Source organism: Castor canadensis, chromosome 7 (genome assembly GCF_047511655.1).
Source record: "Castor canadensis chromosome 7, mCasCan1.hap1v2, whole genome shotgun sequence".
Lineage (NCBI taxonomy): Eukaryota > Metazoa > Chordata > Mammalia > Rodentia > Castoridae > Castor > Castor canadensis.
In genome coordinates, this window is record NC_133392.1 from 147,315,717 (window position 1) to 147,328,111 (window position 12,395).

The window sequence follows — 12,395 nt, forward strand, 5'->3', positions numbered from 1 at the left end:
ACCAGGTGGAAAGAGGTAGTTGGTTTCAGGGGAACCAGGGAGACCTGAGGGACCTGGCCTTGGGCAAATCCCTCCTCACTTCTGACCAGTACCAGACTGGCCTGAGCCCCTCAAGCCACTGTCCCTGGATAGCCCCTGACAAATCTGTCTCAGTTTTCTGTTCATTGGTTTGCTGAGTCCTCCCAGCCACCCATGTCTGGTTTCCCAATGCGTGTGCTAGGTGGGGGTCCTCAAGATGGTCCCTGTCATGGTCTTTCTGCCTTGATGTCATCAATCACCTTCTGTAGTCAACAGTGTTCCACCTATTTATGTTGAAATTCAAAGCATGAATGGTCACCAGGCAGAAGAGAGTGAGAAGGGACCCCCAGCAGCGGGGACTGCTTGTGTGAACAGGTAGCACATTTGGAGAGCACCTGCAGCCTAGGGCAGCTGGCTGGACAGGAGTGGGAGGTGTGCGGTCCATCCTGGGGGAAGGGTCTGCAAGGGCCAGACCCACCCGGGGATCTCCATCCAGCTCGTACATACAGGACTGCCTGGCCATCCTTCTGACCCCAAAATTTAGGTTCTCAGGAGAATGGCCACAATAATCACAGCCAACGCTCCTACAGCACGTGCTTCTTGCCTCGTGGCAGCCATGGGAGGCCCTGGGAGGTGGCTCTGTCACCTCCCAGGGTGACAGTTTTGCAGATGAGAGAAAAGGATGGGATCCTCCTACTGCCCTCCAGCTGGTTCACAGAGGGGGACACACCCCAGGGAGGCATCCAGTCACCTGTCCTTGGCCTCCCCATCTATCTCCCCCACTGTGCCTGGGTAGGATCCTGCTGTTTGGTGGCATAGAGCTCCCTGGGGTCCTCCCACATCTGGTGCCCTGCTCTGCTGCTAATTTGCTGGGCCACTTACAGGTAGGAGTTTAAGCTCTCCAAGCCTCAGTTTGCTGTTCTGGGAATTGGGTATCCTGGCCCTCCCTTATCTCCTGCCAGTTCCGGTGAGAGTCCCAGGAGAACAGATGAAAAGGGCTTTTGCAAAGTACAAAGCGCTGCTCTCTAAAGGAACGATTATTGTTACCTGCTGCAGAGATAAGGGAGTAGGAGGAGCCCGGTGACTGTTGCCAAGAAACCCCAGAGCTGAGCAGTCAACAGCAGCTTCCGCCAGGCCCGCCCCTCACCCCCCTGCCTCGCCCTTTCCCAGGGAAAGATGGGTCCTCCAAGAGGGATGGGCTGGGCCAGCTGGCTGGTAGCCATGCAGCCTCAGGTGTTGAAGGTGACCCCAGAATGTGCCTGGCCCAGACTCCTGGTTGGCTGCAGCTTTCTGTGTGACCTGGAGCGAGTCACCTCTTCTGAGTTGGCTGCCTTTCCATGTGTCAGAAAAGACAGTAGGCAGTTGTTTAGGCCAGACAGGGCAGGACTGGCCTAGGGCTGTGATAGGAGGTCAATGGGGACAGGAGGCCAGGTGACTGGACTAGGGGCCTGAGTTGAGGGCAGCTGGGGCGTATTCAGAGGAGGGAACCCTGGGCAGGCGTCAAACCTCAGCCCACCCCTTTCCTTGGTGTGTGACCTTGGGCTTGTCACTTAACCTCTCTGAGCCTCAGTTTTCTTATCTGGATAAAAGGTTAATGAAGTCCAACCTCAATCTCCTGCTGTAGCGGCGGAAGGAGGTAATGCCCGTGTGAACTGTGGGTGCTATGTGGGTGCTATGCAGGTGATTTGGGTTGTGGCAGGGGACGGAGAGGGGCAGTTTCCCACCTCCCAATCAGGCACGCTCTGGGCCCCTCCCTGCTGCTGCAGGTGTCACAAGAAGAAGGACGTAAAGCTTTGTAAGCTGAGCCAGAGGGTCAGTTAAGGTTTTGAGAAGCAGGGAAGGGACAGAGACTTGGGGAGCCCCATTGTGAGTGGAAAGGTAGAGACCAGGAGGAGATAAAGGTGGGGCAGGAGAGAGGGGTCAGAGAGAGAGGTTCAGGCTCATGAAGAGGGGGACAATGACTAAGTTGGGGGAGGTGTGTAGAGGCCAGAGGTAGAAAGGAGTTGGGGGCTAGAAAGGTGGGGCAGAAATGGGTGATGGAAAGGAGGGGGCTGCCAGGAGGGTAGGGAGGAGAGGCTGAGTTCATTCACTGCTTCAAGGGTTTTTATTGAGCAGCTTCTGTTTACTCAGTCCGTGGAACATCATCTTAAGGGTGCAGCATCTTCACTGCACAGTTGGGTTCACGGCACAGCCTTGGACTTCACTTACTGCCTGTAACCTTGGACCTCTCTGAGTCTTGTGTGCAACGCAGGTGGTAGATGAGTACATGCTGCACTGGGGAGCTGCAAGGGTGAAATAAGATGGTGCAAGGCTTTTCCTATTACTCTCTGTCTTCTTACCCTTCAGAGTGGGTGATGGCTTTCCCCCTGGGCTCCTATCCTAGAGCCCCTCTCTTTCCTTTTGAGCTCAGCAGGTGGGGGGAAAGGGGTTGGAGGGGTGGCACCTAGGAGGGGTAGGACTCTGGCCAACAGGAAGGAGGGAGCGAAAGTCCAGGACAGGCTCCAAGTTGGAAGACAGGGTACCTGAACCTTGAGAAGCCTCCCTGGTCCTGTGTCGATGTGAGCAGTCATGAATGTGACAGATACCGGACCTGCGGCAGACTGAGAATGTTCTGGAAAGGGTATGTTAGGAGCTGCTGCAGCAGACAGTGTCTGAGCCTGGGTCTTGAGAGGGGCAGACAGAAGGGCAGCACTCACCAAGCTTGACCACCACCACACCTAGCTAGGCCACCCCGGGACAGTGGGCCCCACCACCAGCTTCACTTCATTTTAAAACCCAGGACTTCCTGAGACTCTGCTCTTCACCCCACTGGAACTGGCCAGCCATGTGCTTTTAATCCCAGCTCCCCTACATGGTAGGGGAGTGGTCTCACCTCTCTGAGCCTCGGTTTCTCCATCTGTGAAAATGGGGATAAGTAATACCAACTTTCTAGCGCTGTCATAGGGTGTAACATGCCTGATAGAGTTCCAGGCACAATTGTGGCTCAACAGAGTCCCCCCATGGCAGCCTCTGGACATTTCTGTGGGCCACTCTGTAGTCCTCTGTCCTCATCTCCAGCCTCTCCCCTGATAGAGCACCTTCCTTGCTCACAGCCCTTCAGTGACTCTCTACTGCTGACACTCATTCATCCATCATTCAACCAACATTTCATGGAACCCTAACCAGGAGAGCCAGAGTTCATCATGAATAATAAATAAGAAGGTATTCATGGAGTGAAACGAGCTGCCCACTCTCTGTGATGAATTTTTTTGGAAACTGAGGCTGAAAGTGTCTGTGACATGGTGTCAAGCCACAGAGCCAGTCAGTGTCTGAAAACATCTCGCCCACACTGACGCCGTGGGTTTGAAATGCTACCAGATCTATCCTTTGGGGTCAAGGACTGCCCTAAGAGGTGGAGGGGCCCCCCAGTACCAAGCAGGACTGTGGATGGCTCCTTTGGGCCCAGGGGAACGCTGAGGGACTCAGAACTTCTGGAGTCTCCTTCCTATGCCAGTTCCTGCAGGCCCTTCCCCTCGTGGGGCGTGGAAGCCCCAGCTCTGCCTGACTCAAGCCTGCCACAGGCCACTGAGCATCATTTGGTGGGTGACTCACCCTCGTGGGACCGGCCTCGCTTGATGGGACCCAGGTGGGGAACGCAGCCACGTCACGGTGGCCTTAGGCAGCGGCGGAAGCCGGGCCTGCTCACCTGACCCCAGGCTCCTTGGATCCGGAAACTGCCAGGCGCTTCTTCTACTTAACCCCAGAGGTGGCTTTGGCAGGCTTTTGAGGGTGACAGGCGCTGACTTCACTCTCACCAGACCTGCTCTTTCCTCAGAGGGCTGTGGGTGTGGCAGAGTCCAAGTCAGATGAGATGTGGGCAGGTGCTGGCCTGCTACAGGTCAGCTATGTGACCTCTGTACATCCAGGTCCTGGTCCTGAGGTCGGAATAGCAGTGGGGAGGAGGCCAGGCCCTCAGGCCTGGGGGGAGGCTCAGCACAGGCCCAGCTCACCTGAGGTTCATTAAAAATAGCAGTAGCCCAGGTGCTCTGAGCCCTAAGACTGCCAGCTCCCTGAAGGTGGGGAAGGGGGAGGTCTACCCCTGTTGGTCCAGACAGCTCAGTCCTCTGCATCAACTCTCCCTGCTGCTGCCTCAGTCTTTCCTTCTTCAGAATGGGCCCCTAGGGGCTGGAGGCCAGAGGAGAATTTGGGGAGAGACCACCTCTGATCTCCAAGAAGGAGTGCCTGCCGGGAAGTCCCCGTCTCCCTCCTCCTGAGGAACTCAGGATGCTCCCTCCATGCTACGTATTTCTTCTCCCCCCACCCCCCGCCCCCGCCAGCTCAGCTCTGAGTGTGACTTTTCCTCCCAGAGATTCTTTCTCCCAATCTGGGGCTCTCCCTGACCTCAGACTCTTTTTCTCTTTCAGGAGAAGTGATGGGCAAAACCAACATGTCCCTCAGGCACTAGACCTGTCACAAGTGGACTTAGTTCCCTCCTATACAGCTTCAGCCCACCCTAAGGTAAGCACAGCCCCATACCTGCAGCCCCTGGTCTGCCCCCTCCCCCGCAGTGGCTGGGAGATGGAGTGGAGAAATGGAGACTGCTTGGCTAGATGCTGCTAGGGTTTAACCCCCTTCTGGCCCCTCTGAGGTTGAACCAGGGTCTGGAGAACTGTTGGGAGAGGCTGGGAGCAAATGGCCAATCTCTCTTTATCTTACTTATCACATCGCCATAGAAAAACCCAGGGTATGACAGCACCGGCTTCAGAGGCCATGCTGAGAGCAGATGAAAGTCCCAGTCCAGCAGCCCAGGCACACTCTCTGGCCCAGAGCAAGAACCTTATAAATGAGGCTCTTCCTGTGGTTATCGCCAAAACTCAAGGTGTTCCCAGCACCTGCTTAATCCACCGGACACAGACCCCGCCCCCAATGAGCTGTGGCCTGGCAGAGAGAACACTGTTTCCTTGTGCAGACTGTCAAATGCCAGAACCTGCAGATATCCAGGGGCATTTGCTCTGAGCCTCTAGTACTTAGTACCTCCCGTGCAGTGTCTCGTTTCATTCTCCCCTAGTCGTGTTAGGCAGTAGCCACTCTCTTTAGCCCCATTTTGGAATAGAGAAAATCGAGGCTCAGGGAGGTTGCTACTTGCCGGAAGTCCAGCAGGTTGGATACAGTGAGGCCAGGCTTGGTGTGTGCCCAGACTGGCTCATGGCCTCTCAATGCAGGGGTGATGCACTCTACAGTTTCCAAAGCACACCCCCAGGGTGGTAGGTGTCCTCCATATGAGAAGCCAAATGCTCAGAGAGGTGAAGGGCTCTTCTCAAGGTCACACATCCAGGAAAAAGCAAAGCAGGCTCAGCCAGGCTCCTCCTCCAGAGCTCTGGCCTGGCACCTTCCTAGACTGGGAGGGCAGATAGCCAGGGAGCAGTGTGTGTATGTGGGATCACGACCTCCATGGGGCTCCCAAGTGGGTGTGCTGGTGGCAGCAGAAGGGGGCTCCTGAGACCCTCTTCTGCCTTCTGTGCCTGAGCAACATTCCAGCACTGGGCCACGTGGCTCCTGGGGCCACTCACTCAAGCAGCTGGGCTCTTGAATGAGGCTCCCCGTCATTCTCTCCCTGGGCATGCCAGGAGAAGCCTGGTTTCTCACAAGGTCTTGTGCCCCTGGACATTGCTTGTGCTCTCCCCTCTAGGCCTTAGTTTTCCCATCTGGGAAGCAGGTTGGAGCAGCACATTGCCTGTGTCCTATACTCAGACAGCCCCAGCAAGGTCCTTCCTGATTTAGCACAGAGCTGCCTCCTCCCGATCTGGCTGGCAACCTCTGATGGTGCCAATGCAGACCACACAGTGAACTCCAAAACCCCATCCCAGTAGTGCACCCCTTCCCAGAGTCAAGCCCCAGTCTGGGAGGAACCCAGGCTCAGAGAGACTAACTAAATGATTCATCTGGAGTCCCCAGCAAGCCAATAGCGGGCTGAGAAAACCCAGGCCTAGAATATATTCTCCATTTCTCCCAAGCACCCCTAAATCTGGGCACATTTATAGCATTGATGGAAGCAGTTTGAGAGACAAGTGACCTCCCTGAGCAAATCCCTGACTGTTTCTTTATCTGTATCATAGAGCTGACACTATCTTTTCTGTCTACCTTGCCAGTTTGTCATTGGGCAATGGCTGTGATTGTAGTGCGGAAGGAAGAAATTAGGAAACAGAACTTTTATCATCATTATTGTATTCCCAGGGCTGGACAGATACCCAGAGGGGGCATTCCCTTTTCTTTAGGAAGCCACATTTGAACAGATACTGAGTTATGCAGGACTCTCCCACCCTCTTACAGGGATTTTCCACTCAGGGCTCTGGTCTGCATTCATGTCATACCCAGACTGCCCACACTTAGGCACAGGGGCATGGTCACAGACATAAGAATCTGTCTGTAAATGTCTTCAGAGACTGGTACATACATGATACACATGTACAAACAAACAAATACACATACCTAGGCTCCAGAAACATAATACATCCACACTCACACAGCCACAGCCGGCCTTGGAGTCACATATGTCCACACAGAAAGCTGTCTTGTACACATGTGCACACCCTCCACTCCACCTGGCACACACACATTGCTGGTGATGTGAGCAGGTCTAGCCTCCCCCAGGGCCAGTGTGGGAATTGATGCTCCTCTGTCTGCATTTCAATGGGTGCCCGGAAGCATGCAGGCCTGGAAGTGGCTGTGTAAATCAATATTTGCTGCTGTTAATTATTAAAACCAAAGCTATTCTGTGTCTGGAACACACATCTCCGGAGTTCCCGCCGGCTTTCTGGGCCCAAATCAGACCAGGGCCAGGTGTGGGAGAGAAAGGAAAGCACTGCCTTCCTTCCAGGAGCTCTGGGCCCTGGGGACAGAAGGGGTGGGCAGCATTTCTGGGAAGTTGCAGAGAGGTCTGGCACTGAGCTGCTGGGTAGTTCTGTCCCTGCAGCTTCCTAAGCAGCTGATGTCAACCCGGCCATAGCTCAGGAAGCTGCTGGGAGGTTGTTGTCCCCACCACCACCATCACACACACACACACAGTGGCTACACCAGGACAGCAGAGTCAGCTGGAAGGGCCTGCTGTGGAGGCAGGGACTCATTTAGACCCCTCAGTAAGTTGTAGCCAGGCCAGGGCTAGAACCCACATGTCCTGAAGTCTGCTTGTACCCTTTTCTCCATACCATGGGACCTTGGCATATCCCTTCCTCTCAGGCACTGTGGCAGCCTTCCCCCTCGGGCCAGGGGCTTGGGGAGAGAAGGGTACAGCCAGCCACCGTCAGGCATTGGTGTGGGTAGAGAGGTGAGGAGGGAGGAGGGCCCCCAAAGCAGCACCAGATCCTTTCCTGGATTCCTGGTTTTCCTAGCTGTGTGGTCTCGGACAACTGATTTCTCCTCTTGCAATCAGTTTTCTCATCCCCATACTGGGGGTAATATTTGTATACCCTGGGTTATGGCGAGACGATGAGACAACTGAAGGACCCGGCATTAAGTAAGTGCTCAAGAAAAGCCCAGTCTCCACGGTAAATCTTTCTGCTGCCGGACTTCACAGCCAGTCCCAGAAACCTGGTCCTTGAGGCCCTGAGGCTAAGTACGGTCAGCAAAGACAGAGAAGGCGGGGTGTCCCGGAGAGCCGACCAGCTTGGGGCTTCCTGCGCGCAGGCGCAGTCTCCGGGACCGCGGGCCGAGCCTCACAGGGGGGCGGGGACACCGAGGCCCCGCCCCGGCCGCCTCCGCCCCCGTCCCGCGCCGCCCGTACCTGGCGCCCCGCCCCCTCCGGCCCGGCCGCCCCGCGAGCCCAGCGCAGGCAGCGCGGCCGCCGCGGGAGCCGGGAACGCGGAGCTCGGGCTGCGGGGCCCGGGCCGGGGCGCGCGCGGACCGAAGCCGGCCGGGTCAGCTGGAGCGCGTCCCGGGCGGGGGCCGGGGCCGGGCCGGGCTCGGGATGGCGCAGCCGCGGCCCCCAGCGACCCCCGGCCGTCCGCGGAGGGGCTCACTACCCGCTGGGGCCGGCTGGCAGGTGAGGACCCCGGCTGGGGCGGCCAGGCCGAGGGGGGACCCCGGGGCCGGGTCAGCCCCACTTCCCTGGAGCCCGAGCCGGGCCGGGCGTGAGAGGCTCGCTTTGGTGGGTGTGTTGGCTCCTGGGCTGACACCCGGCCACGGCGGCCACAGGACGCACCCCGCCCTGGGGTCCACAGCCCTGGGCTCTTTCCACAGCTGCCCACGGAACAGATGTGGTAGCACTGTGGCTCCGGGATGCAGTGGTACTGGGTGAAACTGCTGTCGGAACCACTTCATGTCTTCCCTGCCCCGATTGGGGCTTTGACTGTCACAGTGTAACTTTGTGTTGTTGTCCCGTGAGGTGGGATGCCCCTCCTGGCCGCATCACTCCCGGCCTCCCTTCGCCATGTGTCAGGGCGTCTGCTTGCTGTCTGTGAAACTAACTGTGGGTGTTACTTGTTGCTGTGTGTACACTCTGGGTGACAGTCCCATGTGTCAGTGTTTATGTGGCTGTGATTCCCTGTGCAGCAAGGCGTCACGTTTCATTGTGCCTGACTGTCTGACTGTTTGGCCACCTTCAGCGGGGTGCCCCCATTGCTGTGTCTCACTGGCTGACCAAAACAGATGGCAGTGTTGCTGTTACACTGTCGGGTTTGACAGGTGTGTTTGTTTACAGGTGTGAGTCTGCCGTATCTGCCGGAACTGCCCATGGGTGTCATCTTTTCCAAACTCTGAGGTTCTGGGTGTGGCCATAGGTGACCATGGGGACCTGTCCTGGGGACTCCCGAGGTGGACTTCAAAGCTGTGTCTTGTTCTGTAGGCAGAGTGTGGGCCTGGGGTATCTCATGACCTTCGCCAGGGCTGTGTGTACGTGCATGTGTATATGTGTGTGTGTGTGTGTGTATGCGCGTGTATACGCGTGTGTGTGCGCTCATGTATGGTGTGAGTGGTGGGTGGTTGTACTCAGGTGGGCGTGAGGTACAGGCCTGTGCCCCTCCCCACTGGGGACTAACAACTCCTGCAGTTGCCTGGTGCGTCTTCCTTTTCTCAGAACTCGTCTGTGTGTTGGGATGATGTGTGTCGTGTGTGTATGTAGTACAGCGTGTGTGGTCATGGGGAGGTGCGTGGGGTTCTGTCTGTTTCCCCCTGTTATCCCTGTGTACATCGGTATGTCTCTTGGTCTCAGACAGGAGTGTGGTCTTGTGTATTTGTGTAGCATTGTACACAGTTACTGGGGTACAGGCCCGCACAGGGGTGGGTTTGTGTTTGTGTTTCTCAGGAACATGGACTTGTGTATGTGCGAGTGGGTGTACTGTGCAGCTCGGGATAACAACATGCATCTTTGTTAGTGTATAGCTCTAAGAATTACTATCATAGCGTTTGTATTTCTTAGTATGCAAAATGTATGCGTGGTACAGTGAAACCGTTTAAATATTGGTGTGCAGGCCTCTTGTGTGTGAGCAGGAAGAGGACAGAGTGTGTGTGCCTGTATATGTGTGTATGCATGAGTGTGTTTCCTGGTATACAGCCTCATAGCACATGCGTGTGAGTTCAGGTGGTGCCCTTACTGGGGACTGAGTTGAGCCTTGGAAGGGCTGGGGGAGGGGTCCCATCCTAGAGACTCTGGGGGCTTCCTAGGCCTGGCCCCCAGCCTGCCAGCCACCAGCCAGCAGGGATACTGCCTTCCAGGAAGGCTTGTAGGGAGTTGGCGCTGGAGAGGCCCATGCTGCCAAGCAGCTGGCAGATGAGGATTAACCCCGCGTGCACCCTGGCTAGCCTCAGGACAGGCTGTCTTGGGTGTGAGGGATGCATATGTGCTCACACAAGTGTAGGCCCAACAAACAGCCCAGCATCCTGTCCCCAAAGAGCCCCTGGCTCACACTACTTGTGGGGAAGGGGGTTTCTAAGCTGTGGCCTGGGTTAACAGTCCCCTTCCAGAAGAGATGAGTGGAAACACAAACCCTCCCTCCCACCCTGGCTGGGCTCATCTCTGGGGCTAGGACCTGGGGCTCTCAAGGATCCATGTGCCAATCCTAGCACTGAAAAACTTTGGTGGGCATGGGGAGGTCTGTCTGTCGCCCTCAGGTAAGCAGACCAAGGGGAGCATTTGCCCAGGACCTGGGCTCTGGGCTCGCCTCATTTGGCAGTCGGCCAAACTTTGAGGGTTGGGAGTCTGCTGCTCAGAGCCTCCTCGCAATGTTTCCCTCCACTTCCTCTTGCTGACTTGTGCCTTTGTGGCCATTGGACTTGAAGGGACCAGCAAGGCTGGGGTGGGGCTTGGCAGGATGGACTGGACCCTATCAGGACTGACCTCACTCTCTGTCTCTGTTGCAGAACACAGATCTGTTTGAGATGATTGAAAAGATGCAGGTGAGAATGGTAAAGTTGCCTGTGCTGGGGATCCACAGAGCTGCTGGGGCTAGAGACAGGGGCCCTTTCAGTATCTCCATCCTAGCACCTCTCAGGACAGGCCAGGAGCCTCTGATAGACCGAAGGACTTGTAGTGCCCCACCTCCTCCCTGACCTGGGACCCATCCAGGCTTCCAGCTCTCAGCTCCCAGCCCTGCACTGGTCACCAGCAGGGTTCTGGTCAGCTCCTCACCTTACCCCCACATGCACACACCGTCCCCCATCATAAGAGGTATCACAGGTTCTTCAGGACCTCATACATAGCGGAGGAGGGGACAGATGTCAGTCAGCGGCTGTGCTACAGGTAGGGGAGCATCATGAGCTTGGAGACCTGGGGTGCAGTTGCCTCCTGTGTTGTATGGGTATGTGTTGGGAGGAGAGTGTGGAGGGGCTTGCAAAAACCTCAGTAGTTTTCCCTGATGTCAGCTCACCCTCCTTGGCCCTCTGCCTCCTGCCTCTCTGCCTCTCAATCTTACATCTCTGCCTCCTACCCCTCCCCAGATCTGTGTTGATGTTCATACCCCTCCTTGTGCACACACACACACACACACGCGCCTGCATGTGCACCCCTGCCTCCACTCCCAGCAACATGTGCATTCCTGCACAGAGCCCCTGGCCCCTCCCTGCCACTGCAGAGGGTGTTCCTGGCCATCACCAGTCCTCCAGAGAGGCCTGAGGAGCAAACAGACCAGCACCCTGCTGGGGGAGTACCATCACACCCACCCACGAATACCTCCCAGGGCTACCCTTCCACATAGGCAGGGGCGAGCTTCCGACAGGGCAGGCTTCTGGCAGCAGGCACGGCAGGGGTGCCACTGGGTGTTGCCTTCTCTTTCAGGGAAGCAGGATGGATGAACAACGATGCCCCTTCCCGCCGCCCCTCAAAGTAGGTGGCCCAGTGCAAACCACCTGCTGAGCAGGGCAGGGTCTGGGAAGTGCAGCCAGAGCTGCCTGTGAGTGAAGGAGTCTCGGTGTACCAGGTGCTGGCCCTAGGTGAACAGGGTATCCGGGTCTCTGCATCCTAAGAGCTCCTTTACCATAGGCTTGGGCCTTCCTGCATCACTGCAGCAGTTGCATTTAGACTCACCCCAGGACATTGATGGGTGTGTGAGCTGCTCCGTGCAGCTCCTGTCTGGGGTGGGGGGCACACACAAGTGATACTGGATGCCACCAACCCTAGAAGATGGGAGGCTGTAGCTGGGGGAGGGGTCAGGGCTACAGAGGCTCATGGGCAGTAAGCCTGATTCTTTGCTAAGGGCTGGTGTTCTCATTGTGGTCCTCAGACCAGCCTCATCGGTACCTCCTGGGACCCTGTTAGGAATGTCAGTTCTTGGGCCCTACCCAGATCACTGCATCCAGACCCCTGGGGGTGAGACAGCAATCCGCATCTGACAAGGCCTCCAAGTAGTCTTTGGTTTTCTCTGGGGAACCAGTAGCCTCCTTTCCCCACAGAAAGAGCCTGAAATTGCCAGACTTAGTGAGGTTAGCTGCCTCTGCCCCAGCCTGGTGGGATCAACCCAAGGCTTGCACCTGCCCCCTCTATAAGATGGAGGGAATGAAGCCACAGCTGATTCCTGACCCCCGCTGGGGGCACTGGCTGGACAGACCAAGTGTACTAGGAAGGGTGAGGTCACACCCCAGCTGGGCTGACCTGCTTGTGTCTTGCAGACGGAGGAGGACTACATTCCCTATCCGAGCGTCCATGAGGTACCCAGCTGGACCCCCATCCCACTCTTACCAAGAGCCTGGAGAGGCCCTCATGCAGGGCATTTGCATGCCCGGGTCTTCCTCCCTTCCAGGAGCCTGACTATAGCCTTGCCATGGGGGCTGGAGCCTCATTTTATATACTGGAGATTTCAGAGCCTGTTTGAACCTTTAGGCCTCTGGCCAAACGTTTCAGTCTCCTGCCCAAGGCCATGTCCTCAGCCTTCCCATTTGCCCCCATGCCATCCTTGCCACTGAGACATGGA

The 12,395-nt window shown here is 56.7% G+C and overlaps 1 protein-coding gene across 14 annotated transcripts in view; it reads left to right on the plus strand.

Annotated features, from left to right (window-relative positions):
• The window catches only part of Rap1gap (RAP1 GTPase activating protein), a 62,217-nt gene that overhangs the window by 30,358 nt on the left and 19,464 nt on the right, over nt 1-12,395 (plus strand). For 11 of the 14 annotated variants that reach the window (XR_012450077.1, XR_012450071.1, XR_012450073.1 and 8 more), the window contains 4 exons: nt 4,422-4,515; nt 10,351-10,386; nt 11,264-11,311; nt 12,094-12,132. Coding sequence is in view for 6 of the 14 variants with exons in the window: in XM_074081070.1 (XP_073937171.1) it covers nt 4,422-4,515; nt 10,351-10,386; nt 11,264-11,311; nt 12,094-12,132 (217 nt within the window). In the remaining 8 variants the exon portion in view is untranslated. Of the gene's footprint in view, nt 1-4,421; nt 4,516-7,928; nt 8,036-10,350; nt 10,387-11,263; nt 11,312-12,093; nt 12,133-12,395 lie in introns of those variants that run through there. The other 3 variants (XR_012450075.1, XM_074081073.1, XM_074081075.1) reach the window with 1 other exon arrangement.